This window comes from Neodiprion lecontei, chromosome 4 (genome assembly GCF_021901455.1).
Source record: "Neodiprion lecontei isolate iyNeoLeco1 chromosome 4, iyNeoLeco1.1, whole genome shotgun sequence".
NCBI classification, from domain to species: Eukaryota; Metazoa; Arthropoda; class Insecta; order Hymenoptera; family Diprionidae; genus Neodiprion; species Neodiprion lecontei.
Window position 1 is genome coordinate 40,705,925 of NC_060263.1, and position 21,544 is coordinate 40,727,468.

The 21,544-nt window shown below is 42.6% G+C and overlaps 2 protein-coding genes and 1 long non-coding RNA gene across 4 annotated transcripts in view; 1 reads left to right on the forward strand and 2 right to left on the reverse strand.

Moving 5' to 3' along the window:
- Window positions 1-4,947, reverse strand: part of LOC107219688 (autophagy-related protein 9A) — a 6,159-nt gene extending 1,212 nt beyond the window's left edge. The window contains exons 1-6 of one of the 2 annotated variants that reach the window (XM_015658037.2): window positions 4,713-4,947; window positions 4,022-4,130; window positions 2,190-2,506; window positions 1,514-1,980; window positions 1,228-1,412; window positions 109-1,059 (exon numbers count right to left, since the gene is read on the reverse strand). In XM_015658037.2, coding sequence (XP_015513523.1) covers window positions 109-1,059; window positions 1,228-1,412; window positions 1,514-1,980; window positions 2,190-2,506; window positions 4,022-4,075 — 1,974 coding nt within the window. In that variant the 5' untranslated portion in view covers window positions 4,076-4,130; window positions 4,713-4,947. The remainder of the gene's footprint in view (window positions 1-108; window positions 1,060-1,227; window positions 1,413-1,513; window positions 1,981-2,189; window positions 2,507-4,021; window positions 4,131-4,712) is intronic. The other variant, XM_015658109.2, reaches the window with a different exon arrangement.
- A 1,820-nt stretch (window positions 4,948-6,767) lies between these two features.
- LOC124293953 lies at window positions 6,768-7,125 on the forward strand. Its single transcript, XR_006903815.1, has 2 exons — window positions 6,768-6,836; window positions 7,009-7,125. It is a non-coding gene; the product is annotated as an uncharacterized LOC124293953 (long non-coding RNA).
- Window positions 7,126-7,689: 564 nt separating this feature from the next.
- On the reverse strand, window positions 7,690-17,310 carry LOC107220470 (mucin-5AC). The gene is made up of 9 exons (XM_015659116.2): window positions 16,971-17,310; window positions 12,739-12,875; window positions 12,309-12,660; window positions 12,054-12,240; window positions 11,636-11,952; window positions 11,229-11,541; window positions 10,622-11,163; window positions 9,874-10,507; window positions 7,690-9,123 (listed from the first exon to the last, which is right to left on the reverse strand). The coding sequence occupies exons 1-9, from the start codon at window positions 17,009-17,011 to the stop codon at window positions 8,758-8,760; spliced, it is 2,889 nt and encodes a 962-aa protein (XP_015514602.1). The 5' UTR covers window positions 17,012-17,310; the 3' UTR covers window positions 7,690-8,757.
- Window positions 17,311-21,544: the final 4,234 nt, after the last annotated feature.

Below are 21,544 nucleotides of genomic sequence, written 5' to 3' on the forward strand. Positions count from 1 at the left end.
TGGACAATATTTAATAACATATTCTCTTTGGATCATTTTCTAAGATGAAAACTTGGAAAATAGTAGCCAAGATCTGGCATACCAAATTGTTACGTCCTTTCAACTCACCCCAGCCCCCAAACTGGACAAGCTGTTCAAGCTGCTGTAGAGCGGATTGATGTCGTTTGGAATGTCGCTGGCATCTTTCTTGGCCCTTTCCCTAAGCCCAGTGACGAAAGTTTCTGCGTGACTAGGAGGTCTCCACTCCGGATTAGTAAGAGTGAAATGTATGAGAGAGAGTTCCGTCTTCCCGTCTTCAGCCTGAGTGTACTGATTGGACATGGGAACGTGAATCTTGTCGAGACGGTCTCCGTACTTGTTGTCAAATCCGATATTACGTTCCTCGATGCCAGGGGTCTGAGGAGCGGTCTGCCACATGGGATTACCGTGCTTCCTAACATCCATTTGAGCAAAGCTGCAGACGTCACCGACACCGGTAACTTCGATGGTAAAGTTTCTGTAGAAGTCAACGATGTCCAGAGCTCGTGGTCTCATTTGAAAACAGAGAATAAACGGTGTGAACAGCGGCGACAACAGTTCTTCCAGCAAATGTACGGCTCTGTATTGGAAAAGCTGAGCTACTTGAGCTCTGGTTGACATAGTGTGAGCGTGTCCTCGCCAACTGTCAGGTCTGTAATGGGTGTGAGCCAAAACTGCGGTGAGGAGTTGCTCGGGACACCAGACGAGGTTTTCGTCAGGTATGAACGCCCTCGCGCCGGCAACAATTGCACCCAGCATAGTCATTGTCGTTAAAACGTGTTCGACGGTCAGTACGTCCTCGTCGTAGATCGTCAGTATCAATAACACGGCAAGTATGCTCCCGGCAACGAAGGCAACGTTCTTTGCGATCACCGTCATCACAGGCGACGTGAATATGCTCATATACCTCGACGCCGGACGATAGGCACGGTTCAATCGCGCGTTCAGCTCGTGGTCAAGTTCGTTGAAATGGCGAAGGTACAAGCGACCGTAAAGAGACCACGTTCGAGATCCGAGAGTGCCTGGTTCCCTCTTGATTATCTGTCGAAGAGAACGAGGTTGTTAGTAATTCATGAGTCTTTTTTGACTAGTACCAGTGAAAAGTATCATTGATTACATGAGTCACTGTTGTTCATCTGGTATCATTGTATCAAAATATGAAAGCATTTTAAACTGAATCGAAAAGTTTCTACTAAAGAAACTTCTTACCTCTCCGTAGTTGAAGAAGGAATACAATATTTGCCAGAGAAAAACTAATGGACATAAGATGAAATTAACAACGCTGACCCAGAGTATGTGCTTGGATAATGTTCTTGCCAGTTCCTGTCTTTTGTTCAATTTTTTGTAGTCTTCTTTGAGGTGCCAATTGTTTTCAAAAGGCGACCACGGCCCCCCTGTAATCAAGGGAAATGGAACAAAACGATCAGCATTTTATCTATTTTTCTTCTTCTTTTCTGATAGGGAAATGTTGCAGGTGAGTTATTCGAATGCTTACAGAACAATAACAGCTCCATATTGTATTTTAGGCCCCGTGTCATAAATATGACTTCTCCAATTATTGGGAAATTGAGTCTGACGGGTAAGAGTGACTTGTTGATCATGGCTACCATGTAATTTTTGAATCTCAATATTCTATGGTATATATCTAGCTCCGACAGCTCCCGTTTATGTATGCACATCTGTTGGTCAATTTGAACATCCCTAACACGCCTCTGGACTTCATGCCACGTCAGATTGTCCAATTCGCGATCTTCGATCTTCAGTGCTGTGTTGAAAAACTGCTTTATGTCCCAGAATTGTGTCAGGTGGTATAATACTTTGACGGCACGCAACATCCAGAAGATTACTGCGACTAGAATGCAGAGCCACGTTATCAGTCCCATGGATGCTGCACATTCGCTTGGAGAGTATATCGCATCGTTTATCGATGTTTTGTGCGATGTATTGTTCGTAATGTTGTCCCTGAAAATATATAATTGAATTGAGAAAATGGCCCGCTCAAGTTTTTGAAACTATGGACGCCCTAGCGTTTCTCGCAAGGAATACCGAATTTCCCGTGGTCCGCTGATGGAAACAATTGAGTATTTGTAATGAAGCACTGTGGTCAAACTTACTTATAAAAAACAGAAAACATTAAACATTATTTCATGTCGTTGAATCATACTTCTTACCTAAATAAAATTGAGTAGTCAACGCAGTGGAAAAGGAAAGTTGAAAACGTAACTACAAAGATGAATTGTCCAAGTTCTAAAGTCTCCTGAAGAATCATACAAGCGAATCCATGCTTTTGGTGGTAATGATACATTCTAGTGAAGAACGAGTCCAGATCTTCTATGTGATTCCATCTTGCCTTGCCGCCTTCGGGGACGACGTGTATCATGACCCCCGATTCTTGCGGCGTTTCTTCCCCATTCCCATCCCGCGCTTCATCTTCACCTTCCGAATACGTCTCGAGCTGCTGATACCTACCATCCAGCACTGTTGTCATCTGAAATTTATTTTCAGCATTAAATTATTTTTCTAGAACGGATTTATTCCTCTTAAATTCAAAATAACGAAAAAACTGAAAGATACATAAAATTGTCAACGAGCACGAATACAAGTAGGCAGATACATGTAAATTAAAATTACACCATGAAACACCAGAATATTCACAGAAGATGATAGTTTTCGGTACACTGCTAAGATGCAAATGATACGGCGAATGAAGGAGGTAACGAGTAATTTGAAACGGCTATAATGATGGTTAATGAATGAATATTGATTTATAATCAGGATGATTAGGTGAACTTTTTTCGATTACGTTCCTTGCAAAATGGGAATTCAATGCCATTGCCAATATCAGGAGGAAAGCGCATATGAATTGGATGATATAAATACATCTTTTCAAAGATCCGTAACATTCATACGTGATAAGTTAATAGTAAGAATGAACTCCCCGAAAGTCATGTGACGTGAAAAATGAGACCGAAACAAAGCTGTTATCAACAACTTTTACAGACACACAGGCTATTTCTAATCTCACGATTCTTTGCCTGCCTCGTGTTTAGAGCACAACTTTTGACAAATAGGGTCTTCTGTCATTTGTCAACTTATGAACGCCTCTCAAATGTAAAATTAATTCGTTTTCAAAGCTTTGTTCGTGGGAGGAGAGTGTAGCACTTTTAGATAACTACCAGTAGTAAATAAGATTGCAACAAATGCGAGGCAAAAAAATTGCTGTAAACCATTGTCAATATATTTGCTCAGAAGTTGAAACTGTGATTTTTTTTTTAATAACAAAGTAGGGTGAAATAATAAATTTGGTATACGATGATACTCGAGACTGAAGCTAACAGCCAGAATTAGCAGCTAATCGTTCTAATGTTCATTCGGATAAAACTGATCTACATTTTTTGATTTCCAAAAAGTTTAAAACATTTAGCTGCTAACTCTGCCAGCTAGCTCTAGCTTCAGCTTCATCGGTGATACTGGCTAATTTGCAGACATGTTTTTATTGAAGACGCTATCTGCTGGCTACACAGTGCCGAGAAAGTTACGCAGTATTTATCAGAAGATTGAAATTTATTCAATTAGTATTTCGAACATGTATTTTAATCCACTCTACTCAATCCTACTCGAAGGATCTACGTTAGTACAAAATAGGCGAGCTGTTCAGGTGAAGAATCAGAATCAAAGGTCAAAGAAAGTGAGACAATGAGGGGATCAGTTTTCAATATAGTGAATATGATCTATCGATTTTAAGTGTGCCGTTAAAATTCTCTGTCATGTAATATTTGCTACCAATAGTGCTTTAGACTTGACACGTAAGACTTTGTATAAGATTTGCACATAAAACAACAATTATGGATTGCTTTGAAAAATGTAGAAAATTGACGATCGACTCGATTGATTCAGCATCTAGACAACGAGTGGTGCGCAGATTCTAGCACATGCATTAAAGCTACAAAAATAAATACATAATAATGTTATGCAGCGAGCGATGAATACTGGTAACGATTACCGTTTGGGCTCTGCGACTTGGCTCCAGGCAGGTAATAACGGTATCTCGTTTCATTCTTTCATGTTATTAAGCTCATTTAACTACTAGCCAACAGGTGCGCTCCAAGCATCTAGAATACATTTTGTTAAATGTATCGATCCCTCTTCTTTCATCCTTGTTTGTGCATCTCTTGCTCCTCTCAACATTCACATCGTAATCTTACGCTCTCCGCAACTCGCTTTATTTTCAAAAGAGCATATTCGTACGAGCTACATCGAGGAGTATGAAAGAAATGAAAACAAAGAGAAAACTGAACAAGACGAATCATCATCGCGAATGTTTTATATTGTTAATATATTTTTAGGTATGTGTCACAACAAAGAGACCGATCGAGTAAGTGTTGCGGCAGGTGAGGAGGCCAAAGACCTTGGCAATACAAATGAGGATGAGGAATTCGGCGAGAATTTAGTTTAATATCTGCGTCAACGCGCAATTATTGGCGGCTGATAATTTGTGGCATGATTTATCGCATATTTTTTATTATTAGGTCGACTGATAACGCGTAATTTAGAATGACCTTTGTACGACGAAAATAGAACGTGCGATAGATCTTAGATGGCGGGGAGGGAAGGGACGGAATCCGTAAATAACACACGAATGTACGCCAGGCTGTGACACAGCTGATCTTCATAAACAAAGCGAATCGTCTTACCTTTATCATCGAGTTTCGCTCGACCACCGATTCTGATTTAGGTTCTATCTCACGAAATCAATCACTTCGATGGTCAATCTCACATGTTGAACAACGATATGGACGATTGTGCACTGCTAATTTAGACTTTTGACTGTTAAAACCGTCCGGACTTCGTCCGCCTCGCCATTTTCGCGTACTTTTTCATCACTGCTGTTCTCATTTTTCCATTTATTTCACCACTCTGCCGTTTTCTTCACTCTTTTGTCGCGACGATTGCCACTGACTGCAGCGACACTGCCGGCCAATATCGAAACACTGTCGGTAACACAGCTGCGTTGACCTACCGACTGTGTTCTTTTCGGTCGATGGTAGACGGAGTCTTCACCTTTCGTTACCTACTTAGTCAAGAGCGGAAGCTTCGTCAGTCACGGATTGCAGACCTTGTAGACAAACGTCGCAAATGTTGGAGAGTCGGCGAAAGATGAAGGGTCACGTTTTCAACTTTTCAAATTTCATTAGTGCTGGCATATTTGATCTCAACCACCGAGGGGAAAAGATTTGTCAAGTCTCGAAGGGTCTTTGGAATTCTTGACATCTGGCTAAACTCACAGCCCAGAGTAATTGGAGCGAGTTATTACTTGAAGTTAGCACAGGTTGCAAGTATTGAAGGTGAGTTAGATGTGCAACTTTTGCTTCGGAAAATTCATGCCTCTGCACGGGGGTGTTGATTTTTATTTTTTATTTATATCTTTATCTGATTGTGAGGATATTCAGTCACACTTCTGCCTGCTTCAAATGTTAACGTTCACAGGCCGCTTACGCACTGACATAGTCTGTAGTTAAATATCAGTACACTTATGCGAAATAAACAAAACCGTACGCGAGACGGACGGATTAATGGTTTGAAAATTATTGCAACGCAGTTACATGTCAGGTGGTTTTATTTACCGTCATTTCTACGCATGAAAAGATCGGGGTATGAGTGGATGATAGGAGGAACGGTAATCATTCGAGCATCCAGAGATGTGTTTTGGATTATTTCTTGCTGTTCATTGCTCATATTACCGGTACTTGTAAAAACTTTCAGTATGCTTCAATTATTGAAATAATATTTAAGATTCAATTGCGTTTATTGATTTGGAAAATAAAATATTAACAAAATGTTGCCTATTACTTGATTGCAGGGGTAGACTTAGTTGCACCATTTTTGACCGTGGTTACTGATAATCTGATGTGAATTAACTTCATTAATTAATTAACTCAAACCTGCACTGCTTATTCTACTCAGGCAACGCTCTACTTTCTCCCCTTAATTTACGGATATAATTGTAATAAATAAAGTGAAAACACTGTAGTAACTAAATCAATCACACATCAGTGAGAAGAGTGACAAAAATGTCATTGAGATGATCATTATCTACCATCAAGCTTTTAAATTGTCAATATATTTCACTCTTACATTTTAAATGGCATTAAATTCTTTTCAGTTATTTTCTGTACTCATATTCAATAACCAAGCACTTATTTGTTCTCTCTGTTATCATTTACGTCTGTAATTCAATTATTCATGCACCTCAAGCCTCTGTAATATTCTAATAAATTGTATCACTGAATGTTTTATTCCGTTTTTGTTTTAGTATTGAGAGTGTGACAGCAACGTTGAACCCGGATTGCTGGTACGAAAAACATGCCTAATCTGTGGAGCAACTTACCAAGAGAGTATCAGACCTTCGGATCATGGATTCTGCTTAAACTTCTAAGAGTTTTTCTTGGGTCCAAAATATGGTACGACTGATGCGTACTTATATCTACTGGACTTTTCTTCACACAGTTTACAATAAATCAGGTCGTCTAAAATTCGGAGTTTACACTTCATTATAGCTCTATAATAGTAATGCATCTGGAAACTTCAACGGAAAACAACAAAAATGGATGTTTAAGGTAAAAATATACAACAGATTTCATTTTCCATAGTATTTTACTTGCCAAATTACTGATATTATCAATTTTATCCAGAGTGAAGAGAAGCTTATAAGATGGAATTACAAATCACTGGTTTTATATTTTAGGCCAAGGAAATACGCCTAAGAGTTCGAGCAAAATCCATGCTCCAAAGGTCCGATACTGACCTTGTTGGAGGAGGTAAATATATTTCTTCAATAATTAAGACCCATTCATTTGTTTTCGAATATTTCCCTGTGCGAAACTTGGAGTAGATCAATATAAGAAAAAACAACAGTAATAATAAATTTCGAACCTGTAGATCTGTGGTAAATAATTTCCAATTTTTTTTTTTTTCTTTTTATTTTTTCAGAGTTGAGCAGAGAGTAACATCCGAGTAACTTCTCTATGAAACGATGTTTTTGGTGAGTTGCATGTGTTTAGGTTACTGGTGTTTTTATCCGGGATTCACGTGGCGGAACGGCAATAATTGTTACAAAAATCTTCGATTCATCAGCTGCGTGGAAAGGCTCTTTTGCGATCACAACCAAGCTAGACTTCCAATTAAATAATTTTTTTTTCGCCATCGATTTTGTTAACGCTTATATGTCCCTAGAAACTTTGCACGTTCCTGTAAGTGGAATGAGCATCGCGACCGGAAACCAGTACTTGTTGGGTATTCGGGAAACGGAATTAGGTCGCAGATAATTATATAACGTGAATTTGAAATTACTAATTTTGTTGTTTAAGTTGTGGATTCACCAGACATAATTACATTGACTCAATTGTTCAATCAAATTTTCCAGGTATGGCATAAAGTAACGTCACCTCAAATTGCATGCCAATTTCTGAAATGTTTTTGTATAACTGAGAAGGTATCAATGAACTTATACAGGTGTAATTCGTTTAAAAAAATGTCGTTAAGCATACAAAATGTTTCTAACCTGTTATAGTAAATGTTCATGCACCAATAGTCCTTCTCTAGCAGTCTTTAAAATGATATGGTACACCCTAACAATAATGGTATAAACTTGGTTTCCATGTTATGACAGAATTTCATAGTTTACTGTTTTACGTATATTTTTTATCGAAATATTTACAGGATTTTGGGGGCATTACAATTAATAATAGTGTACAACGGTAAAACGTACGGTGTTCATTACAGCGTCGCGCGGTTTCTGAAAAGAAAGAATGCAACAAAAACATGAACTTTATGTGTAATTGAAACGCGTATGATTAAAAATTAGTTTAAGTACAGCAGTGCATATGCAATATAATAATTGTAAAAATTAATAATTAAATAGGAGTACACACACATTTCATGTCGAATTAAATATACACATTAGGTATTGTAATGATCACACTATTAAAAATTGGCCCAACTATTTTTCGTAGTAAAGATTTAGTATTTTCGTTTTTTTACTCTATGCATTTTACATGTAGTTTTTCAATCTGCGTATAAAATAAGGGCCAATGAAGTCGATACGTTTAGTTTATTACAAATATCGTGATTACACTCATATGTAACTAAAATTAGCATCGTTATTCATTCTTCTTCCTTTTTTTTTCTTTTGCTATTTTCATCATTTATGAATTTTGTATACACCAGTAAAAACAGTTTGGCATAATGTATAGCATTATAAAAAAAAATAATAGATGAAATCACTCATCGATGGCGATATACAGACGGAAAAATTTTTACTTTACTAAAACGTAACCGGTGATATAAGTATAAATACTGGTGGACGGAAAGAAGAAAAAAAAGAAAAAAGATGATTAACATTAAAATCCATTTCATGAGTATTTCAATGGTACCTACCACCCTCATTAAAATTTGATAAATTCGGAGAGCATACACTGCAAACAACGACAGCTACAGACGAATCGGACCTCTAAGTATACTATAGATGAAAAGTAATTAGAAAAAGTCCGTAGTAAAAAACTAAAAATATTCGACAGATTTAGCTATCTACTTCGAGATACCGATCAGGCATGGGTAGATGCGCATTTGATATCGTAAGCTCTCTGGTTCCGGTACCATACTAAAACGGATTCACGCCACAAGGGGTCATAAATTAGGAAATGGTACTTCGCGGTGCGTTGAAGTACCTCCTTCTTTCGCTTATTCTCTAGCGATGAGCTGTCCAGGGCGTCGAGGTGCTATCCTACGCCTCGGAGCCAGGAGCCCACTGAGACCCCTGACTTCCTCTTGTTTTTGGCTCGCGGCTGTGCTGGATTCAGTTTCCGCTTCCTCGGTTACCAGAGACTCTGCATCTTCGGACTCCTCTGCAGAGGCTTGCTCGCTGGTGGCTTCCGTTGTCGGTGCCTCCGTTGTCCTTCTTCGGGGCAAAAGAGGCGACCGCCTTGGCGTAGCTTGCGTGACCACTCGGGGAGCCTTCGGTTGAACCTGTATTCTGTTTCCCTTTCTCAGCCTCGTTAGCGGGCTTTCGGGTGTCGTAGGCTGCGGCGGACTCGTTTCCGCGGGGGCCTGAGGGTCAGAAAATTTTAACGGGTGTTCAATTGAGTAGGGTTTTAAGTCATAACGAGACAACATTATGAGACACAAAGACGCAACAAATTTATCATCATTTTGAAATCAAACTTGAGTACTTATCTATTCATCTTGAATCATGGTTTATTTCGATTATCCAATGAAGTAAGTATAAGTTCTGACTATCCAGATCTTCAGCTCTGATTGCGTTTAAAAGGACGTATTTCATTAGTGAGACACTATACTTCGAAGGTGACCTGCTTTCATAAGAAGTTCGAAAAAAAATGGCAAGAGCCAAGTAACGGGAACTTCTTTAAAAAATCGTGACCAAAGTGAACCTTGCAGGTGACTAATTTATTTGAAATCTTGATATTACGCATCGGAAAGTAGGTATGCGATATGCCCGTACAGTATATATAAAAGTTCATGCACAGCTGGCGAGGTAGAATGACATTTGAAAAGGTCAATTAGTGAAAGTAACTGCGCGATTATCGTCTTCGGTTGATGCCAGATTGCGTGATTCGAAATGCGAATTATCGGTACCAGCTTTGCTTTTCGTAATGACAAGAGTATCCATCGAGAGATGGTATCTCGTTCGAATTATAGTTAATTTTGGGCAAATAATTTCATGAAAAAACTCGTCAAACGGCTGCACTGCTGGCATAAAAGTGAAACCGTTCGAAGTGGATTCCTGTACAAAACGCGATGAAAAAGTTGATTTGCGAATAGAAGCTGAGAGCAGCTCACCTCGTGAGATTCTTCTTCGGTGCCAGCGCCATCGGGTTCTTCAGCAGAGACTTCCGCCGTGCTGGGTGCCGCCGTGGTGGTTGTCTGCAGCCCGGGTCTTACTCGAGGGTTGATTCTTGGTCCCGGTCTGAGGGGTCTTGGTCCAGTACCAGGGAGTCTCGGTCTGACGATGGACCGCGCAGTGGTGCTGGTAGCTTCCAGGCTGCTGGTTTGTGCAGTTTCCCCTGACTCTTGGGCCTCCTCACTGGTTGCGGGTGCCGCTGTCGTTGGTCTTCCGCGTCTGCGGTTCAGGTTCAGTCTGTTCAAGGATGGACGAACCACTCCGCGAGTCACTTCCGCGGCCGGAGTCGACGATTCTTGTGAACTAGAAACGGCTGGGGTGGCCGTCGTCGTCGAAGACCTAAGCCCAGGTCCGCGGAATCTATTGCGACTTGGAAGGCTGGGTTTCTCGGCGTTCACCGAGCCACTGCTTTGCTTCTGAACTTCTTCCTCCTCAGCTGATTGCCGTTGTCCAGGTCGTGGTCTCTTGAAACCTCCGCTCGTTGATCCGAAGCGGCCGCGAGTACGTGCTGGTGATTGCTCAGCCGAAGACGATGACTCCGTTGTCGTCGAGGTAGACCCAATGGTCTTGAATCTGATACGTTTTCAAATGAAGGATTGAGGGTGAGTTGGGTCTCAGGTAAATTTTAATTTTTTTCGAATTCAAGGCGAACCGTGAAGTTCATTTCACGCCTGAATCAGGACCTACCTGTTCCTAGATCCAATGCCTCCAGGTACTCCTGGTCTTCTGAATTTTCCTTTTCCAATCGTCTGTTGAGTTGTGGTGGTCGGTGGTTCGGTTGTGGTTGTTGTTGTCGTTGTTGTTGTTGTTGTTGTTGGTTCTGTCGTAGTTGTGGTAGTTGTGGGCTCGGCGGTGGTTGTGATGACCTCCATTGTCGTCGGGACGTCAGTGGTACTGTCGTCTTCCGACAAGGTGGTCGCATCCTCGACGTTATTTTCGGCGGTGGCGGCATCGACTACATTGTTCTGACCCTGAAGAAGGAAGGCGTAAAGGTCCAGGGCGACTTTGTCCATCGCTGAGGGGTTTTCTGTGGTCGGAACTTCGGTTGTCGTCGCATCCGGGTGATCCTGATCCTTTGAGGCGCTTTCCATGCTGACAGAGTCCTCGTAAACTTCTTCCTCCACTGGTGCGGGAGCCGAGTTGCTAGCTGGAACGATCAGTTCGGCTTCTCCTTCTTTGTTTTCCTCAACTGCAGTCGCTGGTTCATCTTTGTTCAGTTCAACTTCGACCTGAAAAAGTAGATGCATGTTGCATCGATTTCTCCTCCAAGTTCTGTGGCTTTCGATTGTCTTACCTCGGGATTGGCGGCTGCGACAGGTCGCCGTCTTTGCGGCACGACGGCTTCTTCAGAGGTTTCCTCAACGGGTGCTGCTTCCGTGACCTTGGAGGCTTTTTGGCGGGTACGGAGGGCAGGCTTTTCTTCTGGTTCCTCATTTGGGGTGACTCCCAGGAACCTTAGAGGCCCCTTGGGGAGGTTTTGCGGGAACTCCGGTCCTTCCTGATGGGTTCGAAAACTGCTGGAATCAACGAGGTCCAGACTAGGTCGTGGGCGGTTACCTCGCGCTCGGCTAGGCTCCGTTGTTCCTGTGTTGTGATTCGACCTTGACCTAGGAATAATTGCTTTCGACAGTGACCTCAGAATCACAATAATTCAACATTCCTAAAATGCTAAATGCGTTGATTGTTTCTTCGTCAATTTACCTGGGTGGGAATCTTGTGTTTGCGGGCAGTCTTTCTTCCGGTACAGGTTCTTCGGGCTCAGCGATCTGTCTGTTTCGCGCGTTGGCGCGGCTTGGGATCACCTCATTGCTGGCCGGTTCAACGGTTGTCGAACGTTCAATAGACGAGTACTTGTTTTTGCCGGTCGACGCACCGCGTCTTGAGACTGGCGATGGCGTCGTCTTGGCCGGACCTTCTTGAGTGTTTGTCTGGGAACCTGCTTTACCTTCGTCCTCTTCGTCGTAATAATAGTACACGTATTCGTACTCGTAGTCCTTGCCGTTAGGTCCTTTTTTCACCTGATTTTAGAGGTTGGAAAGAGGTTAGCGTTAAGGAGTCGAGAAAACTAATGGGCTTCGAATTTTTTTCGTTGTTTACATTTTGCTCTCAAATGGCTTACCTGGATGCGGGAATTTGATCCGGCGGGTACAAGGCTGACGTCACTGAGGTCGCCGAAATGCCGGTCGGCGAAGGGTGTGTAAGCGTCTTTGCTGTCCTCGCGGATGATGTTGACAGGCACGAAGTCAAAAGCACGAACCTCGCGTGGGGTGGTTAGAACCGGCATCATGGTGGTCGGGTTCTCCGGGCTGATAAGTACAGAAGATTAATGGAATTATGGTTGATTTCACCGCCATGCGACTTCCGGGATTCTTACCTTACTTCAACTCCAGGGATTATAGAGTCGCGTTGAGCCCCGAAATTTGCTTTCACGATTTCAACCTTCTTGACTCCATCCTCTGGCAGGACGCCAGAGTCACTGAAATTCTCGATTTGTATGCGAGCTTGCCTTTTAGGGTCGTTCTTTTTGGATTTCACCTCGTCTTCGTAAGGCTCCGACGTTTGTTGAGTTACCTTCTTCTTATCCGTTCGCTTGTCGCGGCTCTGAACCGCTCGCTGAATCACTTCCTTAGTGAGTTCTACCTCCATTGCCAGCTCCGCATCTTCTTCATCGTCCTCATCTGAGGGCTGCTCTATTTCTGCGGGGATCTTGTGCGCGGTTACGAAGTCTGGAAGAAAATCAATTTGTACCATAGGTCAAGGGTTTTGGGGCTGTCAGGTTTACAGGCCAGGGCTCCTGGACTTACCTTCTATGGGAGTCGCTCGAGCCTTCAACGGCGCCGAATGACCGAGGATGGAGTCGTAATGTACAACTTGCTGACCGGGTCGCGCTCGAGTCACGATATCACCGTCGCCCAGAACTACAGCTATCACGCTATACACTCTGGAAAACAAAATCGAGAATTTGAAGAGCGTTAAAATGTTCTCTGGAATCGCCTATTTTTAATGGTGAATTGATAATTTGCAGAATCAGTTTTTCTGTAAGAAGTTATCCTAAAAAACACGAATGAAGTGGTAATTGAAAGTCCGACGATTCACTGGCGTTTCTCTAAATACTCATTGTGAAAATTCCTGCGAATATTTACCTAGTGAATAAAAAGAGTACAGCTTCAGGTGAATTTTGTTCCAATGAAAACTATCCAATGAGCAAGGAGTAGATATGTTAATAATTGTTGTAATGTAACTCGATACTAAACGCCAAGAAAATTGAATATTTTTGTATCGGCTCATGATGAACCTTTGTGAATTTATTATAGACGTTACTTTCACCGTCAAAATCAGTTAAAAAAAAGAGAACTAGATTAAAACCGTAGAAAGTTAAGCCTTCGTTGTAATTAAGAGCGAGATGCGTCGTGATAAATCACGATGATTTTTCTTCTTTTCTGATCCGCGATGCCGGTAATGCCAATTATCCCAGACCCACCTTGTGTGCCGAGCAAAAATACATTATTCAAAAAGCTGGAGTATAAGCGCGTTAACGTAGGCGATAATTTAAGAACAATTACGGTTTATTATATATAGGAATGAAGTCGGGAGATGTGAAAATTAATTCGAGCGTAGACCCTGCGGGCTTCTTCGACCTTGATCCGTCCTCCTGAAATGGGTGTATTCGATTGGGATCAAGGTGGAAAAGGCGGGGATCGACGTTACCGAAGGCTCCTGCTTCTCGCCAAGGGAAGTGACGTTCTTGTGACGTGACAGCGTGGCGGACTGGCTTCTTCGAAATATTCATTCCGTGAACGAGTCGAGTCCTTGCTACAAAACCGCACTGAATGCGGATAACGAACAATCCGCCGGTAGCCGACCTTACTCTCGTTTCACCGGCAGCCTACTACAGAACAATCCATTGTCGCCAAGTCGATCGTAATTCAAATGTGTATCCGCCTTGGCACGAGACAATTATACGTATTACACAATGACACCAGAATAAAAGAACTTCCTCCAATCAGCTACGCCACACGATATGGCGTTCGCTGTGCAGCTCAAGTACGAAGAATACGACAATAAATTATGCTGTGAATAACTGATTCCATTCTTGCACTGAAGACTTTCTTTAACCATTTTGTTCCAAATTGAAATTCGGAATCTACCCTAATTGCCCAACTTGAAGATAGAGGCGCGCTTTCTATGCATGGAATGGCTGATTCTGAAGATAATCAACTCACTACATCAGTTAACAGCATTAGTTTTCTCGACAGAAATAGAGGGAATCTGAAACCAACGTTTAAGACGATGCATTGGGAATAGTTTCGAATACATTCGAACCAAGTTGAAGTGGCTCGAACGAGTGGATGCGCAAATCCTTAATTTCCCCGATAACCAAAGAGCGAAATTCTCTCTTGTGTGCGCGTAAAATATCCACAGATGGTGTCGGATCGTTCGTATATTAATATACACGCGTGGAATTCATCGAGAAGAAATCATACGGAGAAAGTAGTTTTCTACACTACAGAGGCTTGGTTGGTGCAGCCAGCAGCCGCGGCCCGGGCATACAGCAGACGTCTATCGGCGGACCGGGTTACGCAAGTCGCACAGCGCAGCGTCACCGCAGAAACCGCCTCTAACCAGCCCACAGATGTTTTAACGGCTATCTCAAAGGCAAACACACGTACGTATGCCTACAAATGTGATTTTTCATCAGCTTTTACCGCTTCGCTAGTTTTGTATCCACCTTCCTAGTGGTGAGCTGATCGCGACCGGCTGCCGGTCCTCATCGGGACGCTGGCTGGCCTCGGAGGGATGGCCAGGCCCCCGGGCCATACTTTCAACCGTTCGGCAGTCGAATGTCAAATCGGCGCACGTTACTATTGCGAAAGCTGTGGCCACGGAATGTCGAAGTGCCTTGTTACCGTAGCTCATTTCCCCGGCTACCGAGCCAGCCACCCCTGGCGCAATTTGCCCCAGGGGAACCCCATGTACGATGGTCGCGTAGCGAACAAGTAGAAGTAAAGTAGCAGCAGTAGCAGTATTAGTAGTAGTGACGGGCTGAAGTACCGTGAAACTGAGAATTGGAAATAAGTTTTGCGAGTATGGAGAGAAAGAGAATAGGTAGGCACCATGGGGTGGTCAACAGTGACGTGACAGGAAAGTTTGAGGTACCGTTATTCGATTCGCAGATATGATCGATCATTTAGCTTCTATATCCTTGGGCTAAGCTGTTCTGAAGTCTTCTTCGGGAAGAAACAGGATAGTCTGGGTAAAAGATAGTAGAAAACTCCATTTGTGATTGAATAAAATCCAGTGAAATCGGAATGCAAATTTGCAGCTTGTGGAAGTGGTATTGAAAGTTCAAACGACGAGTACATCAGTCGTGGTCCTTGAAGAAAACTTGAAACCAGCATTCTGTGCATAAATTTCTTAATGACTGAATGCAGACATAACGGTTTATTTTACGCGATTGGTCTTTTTTCTACTGCCTACACGCGCTTCAACGTTACGTGGGTGAAGGGTGGAGAAGAAAATGTCTCTGACAATATTACGGTGTGGCTGTGAGGAGGAGGAGGATAAGAATAAGTGGACCTCGAGACGCGTGACTCACACGAAGACAAGCAAGCCTAACGCAACATGCCAACGAGGACTGCAGGAATCGAGTCATACACATATGTTTAGATCCTCTATTTTCTCTAAAGCTATGAAAGTGGTCAGGCTCGTCTTCCAGCGAGAGGCTGCAACTGATCTGCAGCACGCTGCTGGTTTTAGAAATCATTACTCCGCCCCATCATATTAAGCGACTCTACAATCAACCGCGATTGGTTAAGTGGACTGTTCAAACATTAATTAAATTTTGAAAGGAGTTCAACCGAAATATGATGATCGTTGAAAATATATGATGTAGACATGCTGAGAAAGAGTCGCGAAATATGCCGTATAAAATGGTGTTTTGGGGTAAAATTTGTTGGTAATTTGGAGGTAGTGATATATTGATATTAAATTGTCTTTCATGTCGCGTACAAGTTTCGGTCGAGCTCACGGGGCTACATAATCTCTACGTTTGTAAATTTATGTAAATTGTTTTGAAACATGATCGTCCGCTCTGTTGCAACATTCCATATATATATAATATTTATACATATTTATATATATTTTCTAGAAAGTAAAATTTGACAAGCATATAAACACGCACAGTTTAACGACTTCAAGTTATGCAGGTATATATGTAATGGCTAGCTTGTGTACATAATTAGTTATAACAGTCGGTATGTGCAAACATTCACAAATCCCAGGTAGTCTTGTGTGTTTACGATTATGTATATTAGAAGCGCCTAGTGCATTAACGAAACTGCGGAATGCCGATGGGCCAATGAGTCTAGGGAGGGAATTGCTGAAAGAGAAATAAAACAAAAGCCGAAATGAAACGAAACACCGCGACATTTCGGGTTATTTGCACGACAACGAACGTACCTACAACGCGGTAAAAGTTACAGCTTCGCTGGAACTGTAGGCACGATAACTGATTTAGGACAAGCCGAGAGTGAAAGATTTCTATGCACATACGTAGGCTGTCGATCAGCAATCGCGTGGCTGTTTGTCGGTTGCATCATTCACGAGGGGTTTGTGTATGCGAATAAAAACAATCAGGGTCTCTCTACAAGCCAGAGGCGCTTTCCCGTCTCGCAGTCGGACGTGGAAGAACTGAACGCTCGCGTAGAACATGAAATTCCGCCATTTTTTCAGTACACTTGCAGAAGAAAACAGAATCACGACGATCAGTGAAACGAGGCTTGTACGCTCGGCTTCGTTTTATGTCCTATTTTATTCTCAGATTTCTTTTTCTTTTTTTTTTTTCGTTGAGTTTGTTGCATCAATACCGCGAGTATATACCAGTTAAAAATGTTGCGTAACGAGGTCGGAGATGACAGCCGTAAACTTTAAACTTAGGATCAGACAGTCCTGGCATATGGCATAATGTGAAGAGTAAAAACGAGTTTGGAGTTGCGAGAGTTGAACCGACTTAAAAAATTATTCCGATGGTACTTACAGGACGGCACTCTTCAGCCACATGATATTTCCGGGCCTCATTCTGCCCCGATTCTTCGTCAGTGAACTTTGAGCGAAGTTTAACGTTTAAATGATCGGTGGCACCGAGAAAATCACTTCAATCAATCTAACGTCACTGGTCACTGGCCCGCATTGCTGTTTCGAAAGCACTCGCCGAATCCGGGCGGCCCCTCTCGCACTCGGTGTTACTTCGGTGAATTCGGCTTGTCTCGGTGATCGGCGACCCCCGAGATTTAGGAGGCGGAGAAGGAGGTCGTGAACACAAAGTGGCCAAGTTTATCGCGACAGCCGGACGCAGAAGGACACGGTGAGGGTATGAGGACGGCCGCGAAGCCAGACCCCTACTTATACGCCACCCACCACGTCGACCACCGACACCCCACCAGCCTCGAAGAACGGAGTACCGAGTGTCGGACACCTCTGGAGACCGTTTGCAGCAACTTCGATGCCGCCTTACCTCTGGCCCCAGTCGGGCTGCACGCTGTCTTATGAGGAATCTGTCTACTCGACTGGATGCAGCCCGGCATTCTCGGCACTCGATCCAATTCCAGAGAATTCAAATTACACGAAGATTTACGCAAGTTACCAGCAAGTACAGTGGAATGGTCGAGATTCCCGAGAGATTTACTACAGACGAACGACATAAAAATGGTTTTAGGGATAAGTGGTATCGACAAACTTACCGCAGTAGACATCTCATGTGTTGCTTCTCTGTGAATTTAGAATAACGGAAATTAGGCCTAATATAAAGATGTTCACAGAAACTAGTTCTGTAATTTCCTCATATGATATTTACTTTTGTACGCTTCTTTTGAAAATGATTAATCTTTGTCCGCATACATTACACTGGCTTGAAAAAACCTCGGTCCTTGACCCCTGGGCGGTATGCTTACTCAGGAGTTCGTTGAGAGTTCATTTGGGATTCGGGTTACAGTTTCCATAGATTTCAGTCATTCGAAAGAATAGTTACTCTTTAGGAGTCGATGATTTTCATCTATCGTACAACGCACATCGCGGTGGAAATAATGAGAGGCGGCGTTTATCCAAGAATTTTAGAAAGGCCTTTTGGAGTTTATCGTGAAGCATAGAACCAGAGCAGAAAGGCGTTTTGAGGAAGTACGTTGCCGCGAGGTTTCGTACGAGTTGTACTTGCTGAAATTGACTAGATGTGAGTCAGACACAGGTTATTTGGCCTGTGGTAGATCCTCGTGGTGTCAAGGTCTGTGAGAGTTAATGCGGTAAGAGTTCGATCGGGGTAACCAGAACGCCGTTAGACTGGCTTGCAAGATTCGCTGTGACGTGACTAATTTACGTAATACCGAGGCTGCTCCTGGAATCAGAGATTCTCAGTATGAGTCTGAACGTCTTAGCGAAATGGGGCTAGAAAAACAAAGACACGTTGTGAGATCGAGTGGAACTAACGACTGAAACATCTTATAATGCAGTGGCAACATCCAACAGAACTTGTTACTTGTAAGAACTATGTAACTTTCAGTTTTGCATCATCTTGGCAATACTGTTTTTGCATTTTCCATTGGTCGTAGTATTCTATCTTACTTCAACTGTTGTTTCGTTATCACGAATCTTCGAACCTTTCGTTCTTAATCCTTTTAACTGCTTTTTATCGATACGTTTTAGTGACGTCGTCAGCGATGAAGATGCGACTGCGGTTCAGGGTAGGTCATGAGACCATCAATTACCATTTCATCATTGAACTCCTTGCAGGTCGGTGTTGACTGTCAAGGTAAAATACTCTTGCTGGTTTTCAAGGAAAAGGGTTTATTTTTTATATTTTGGTTACCAAACAGTAAAATTGAATAAAAGTGATCGCAATTTTCAACACTGTCATTACTTGAAATCTTTTCCAACGGCATAACTCCTGATTCACGAGTTGATAAATTTCATAATTTCGTCCAAGGATCACTTTCATTTATGCTCATAAATCGCCGTTTTTATAGGTGCTAAGAAAAGATATCAACTCAAAACATCGTTAGCGGCCACCTCGAATCACCATTACTTGAGAACTGGTCATTTTCGACTTCGTGGCAAACCTCAGCTATCATTCTGTGAAATCTCTCTTACACATCTGAAACAGAAGAATTGACTGTACGGGAATACCGGTTTCAAATTCTATTCGCAGAGAAGCGAGCCAGCTGAAAGGTTGAAATGTTTAGAATAATTACTTCCAAAATGTCAGCACAGGTAAATTTGTATTTAAATTAAGTTGATCGATGTGTCGTAAAAGAGTGTCTCGAAGATATCACTCCTCGTGTATGCTTGATTCTTTTTTTTTTTGCTTCAATACACTCCTCACATAACGGTTGCCAACTTCTAATTAAACTGCACAAACTCAATGGTTTTCCGTTTTTCTCTCGCAACATAATTGATTAGAGATTTGAGGAACGAAGACGAAAAGATTAATTCACTGTCGATTTTCATTAATTGGAAACTGTGATCTTTAATTTCACATGCATTTCCTCTTGACGACTGGCTGCAGCGACAACTACGAGCACTCGTAAGCCTTATAAGCCTCACTGTGGCTTACGGTAGATGAAGTTCCAAACGACCATCGGTAGTTGTACTCACCTCGTAATTGTAATTCATTAACGCGTCTATCGTATCCGCTGCAGGCCAGTGTCAGTGCCGAGAGGCCGAAAGACTGGCCGAATAAGGATGATTAGTGTAGGGAAATAAGACCCGATAAGGTCGCTGGGCGGCGATGCATGAGGTCGGTCGTTGATCTGCCCGAAAGAACGTGCCCGAGCACAAGATGGGGGCCCCGAGTCACCTTGAGTGAAAAAAGAAAGAATGAAACAAAGAAAAGAAAGGATAAGTCATGACTGGCAATGAGGAACCGAGTGGATCCGGATTCACTCTTGTTTTTACCCTCTCTCGAGGTATCTGCAGCCGAGGACGACTAAAAGCCCAACCAGTCGATCCTTTTACTCAGGCCTCGGACTTGGTATTGGCGATTAATAAGCACATCGTGGCGTGTATTCACCTTCTTATGATTCAATCCAGCAGCAGATTGTCTATTGCCCGTGACGCAACCGCCATCTGATGGTCTCGCTGTTGTGAATTATGCTGTTGCCCTGCTCTGTACCAGTTCAGTAACTGATCTCATTTGAGTCACCAAGTCTAACCGGATACGAGTCGAGTGGACGAATGACAATCGCGAGTACCATGACGCACATCAGAGGATTGGGCAATTTGATGGGGTAGGGTTGTTAAAGTTAGGCGATTGCAGTTTCTCTCAAAAATATCTAATCGAAACAAAGAGGAGCGGTGTGAAAACTGGTGACACCGGTGGGACGATCTAAAAACTCCTTGCCTCTTTTCTCGCATTCTTGTTCGCTGTGTTCAACGACCAAAAAAGACCAGCCACAGTTTTTTGCAGTCGCGAAATAGGAATGTTCTGAACAAAGAACCATGCTCGCCCGATTTCTTTTCGTTTTATAGTCACAAATTCTGTGAAGATCAGAAAAGAATAAAAACATCCAGGGTCGGGTTTAGCCGGCTCTGAGCCACTCTTTTTTCACCTTCTTTTTGAAGGTGAAAGAAATTCGGTCGGAAAAAACTGCAGTGGAACAGTAATGGAGTTTTCACTTATTCGGAACGACTTGGAGTGACTCGACTCGACGATACCTGTCAAGTTTACTAATTTGATTGTTTCGATGATTTGCGTCTGTCTCTTCATCTGACATTCTCGGCGCTTTTTGAACCAGACAATCTCGACGTGGTGGTCAAATACGAGCAAGCTGCGAATGCGCCGTGCTCGTCTAGCTCGGTTATTCTCGCAATCGCTTCCATATATTTTGATGATTGAGAATTTATTCGGCTGACCAGTTACGGTTTGAAAGGAAAAGGGAAAAAATTAATCTTTCCCACACATCGAGATAGGAATTCAACGAATTCTTCATTATTTTTATTATTTATATATGAACGCGATGAGACGCCCTTGAGACTCTTGCAAGAAATCCCTTCATTCTTTCAAGGCTCACGCAATTTACTCGATGGGAGTCTACCTATAGGGAGTCTCCGTGTTATTCTACAGCGTATTTGGTTGCAGCCTCAAGGACTCGGATAGAAAAATTCCCCAGTGTCAAATGGCTTGGAATTATGCTGCTGTGCATTTTTCTAACCATAGCAATCGACGCCTGTTATAGTATCGTGACAAACAAGTGAGCAGTCCTAGTAATTTCACGTCACTCGTTCTCGTCTGATTTGTTGCAACCGGTTATAATGTAAGCACTGTAAAGCGAAAGATAAGAAGAAGAAAAAAAAACAATCAAACTGTGCAGAACGAAACCGAGGAATAATAATTGCTGTCTAATGATGAGACTTTTTTCCAGCCTGCGTAATTCACTCCGGTTAGTGATTATCAATTCTAGGATTATAAACCACGCTCGAATCCTGGCCAGGCCCAGGAAACAATAAACAAAGAATGACGTGGCTGCCACAGTCATCGACTTTCGCTGGTTTGTTCCTTTTTCTCCTCTCTCGATCGCCGCCGCTACCGCGAGGGCAGAGGCTGTTAAATGATGGAAAACCGTA

Bases quoted from the DNA above. Each gene is read 5' to 3' on its own strand.
- LOC107220470 (XM_015659116.2), bottom strand. From the start codon at position 17,011: ATGAGGCCCGGAAATATCATGTGGCTGAAGAGTGCCGTCCT. The intron at 12,876-16,970 runs GTAAGTACCATC...TTTGTTTTCCAG, and splicing joins TGGCTGAAGAGTGCCGTCCT to AGTGTATAGCGTGATAGCTG. The intron at 11,542-11,635 runs GTAAATTGACGA...AATTATTCCTAG, and splicing joins AACACAAGATTCCCACCCAG to GTCAAGGTCGAATCACAACA.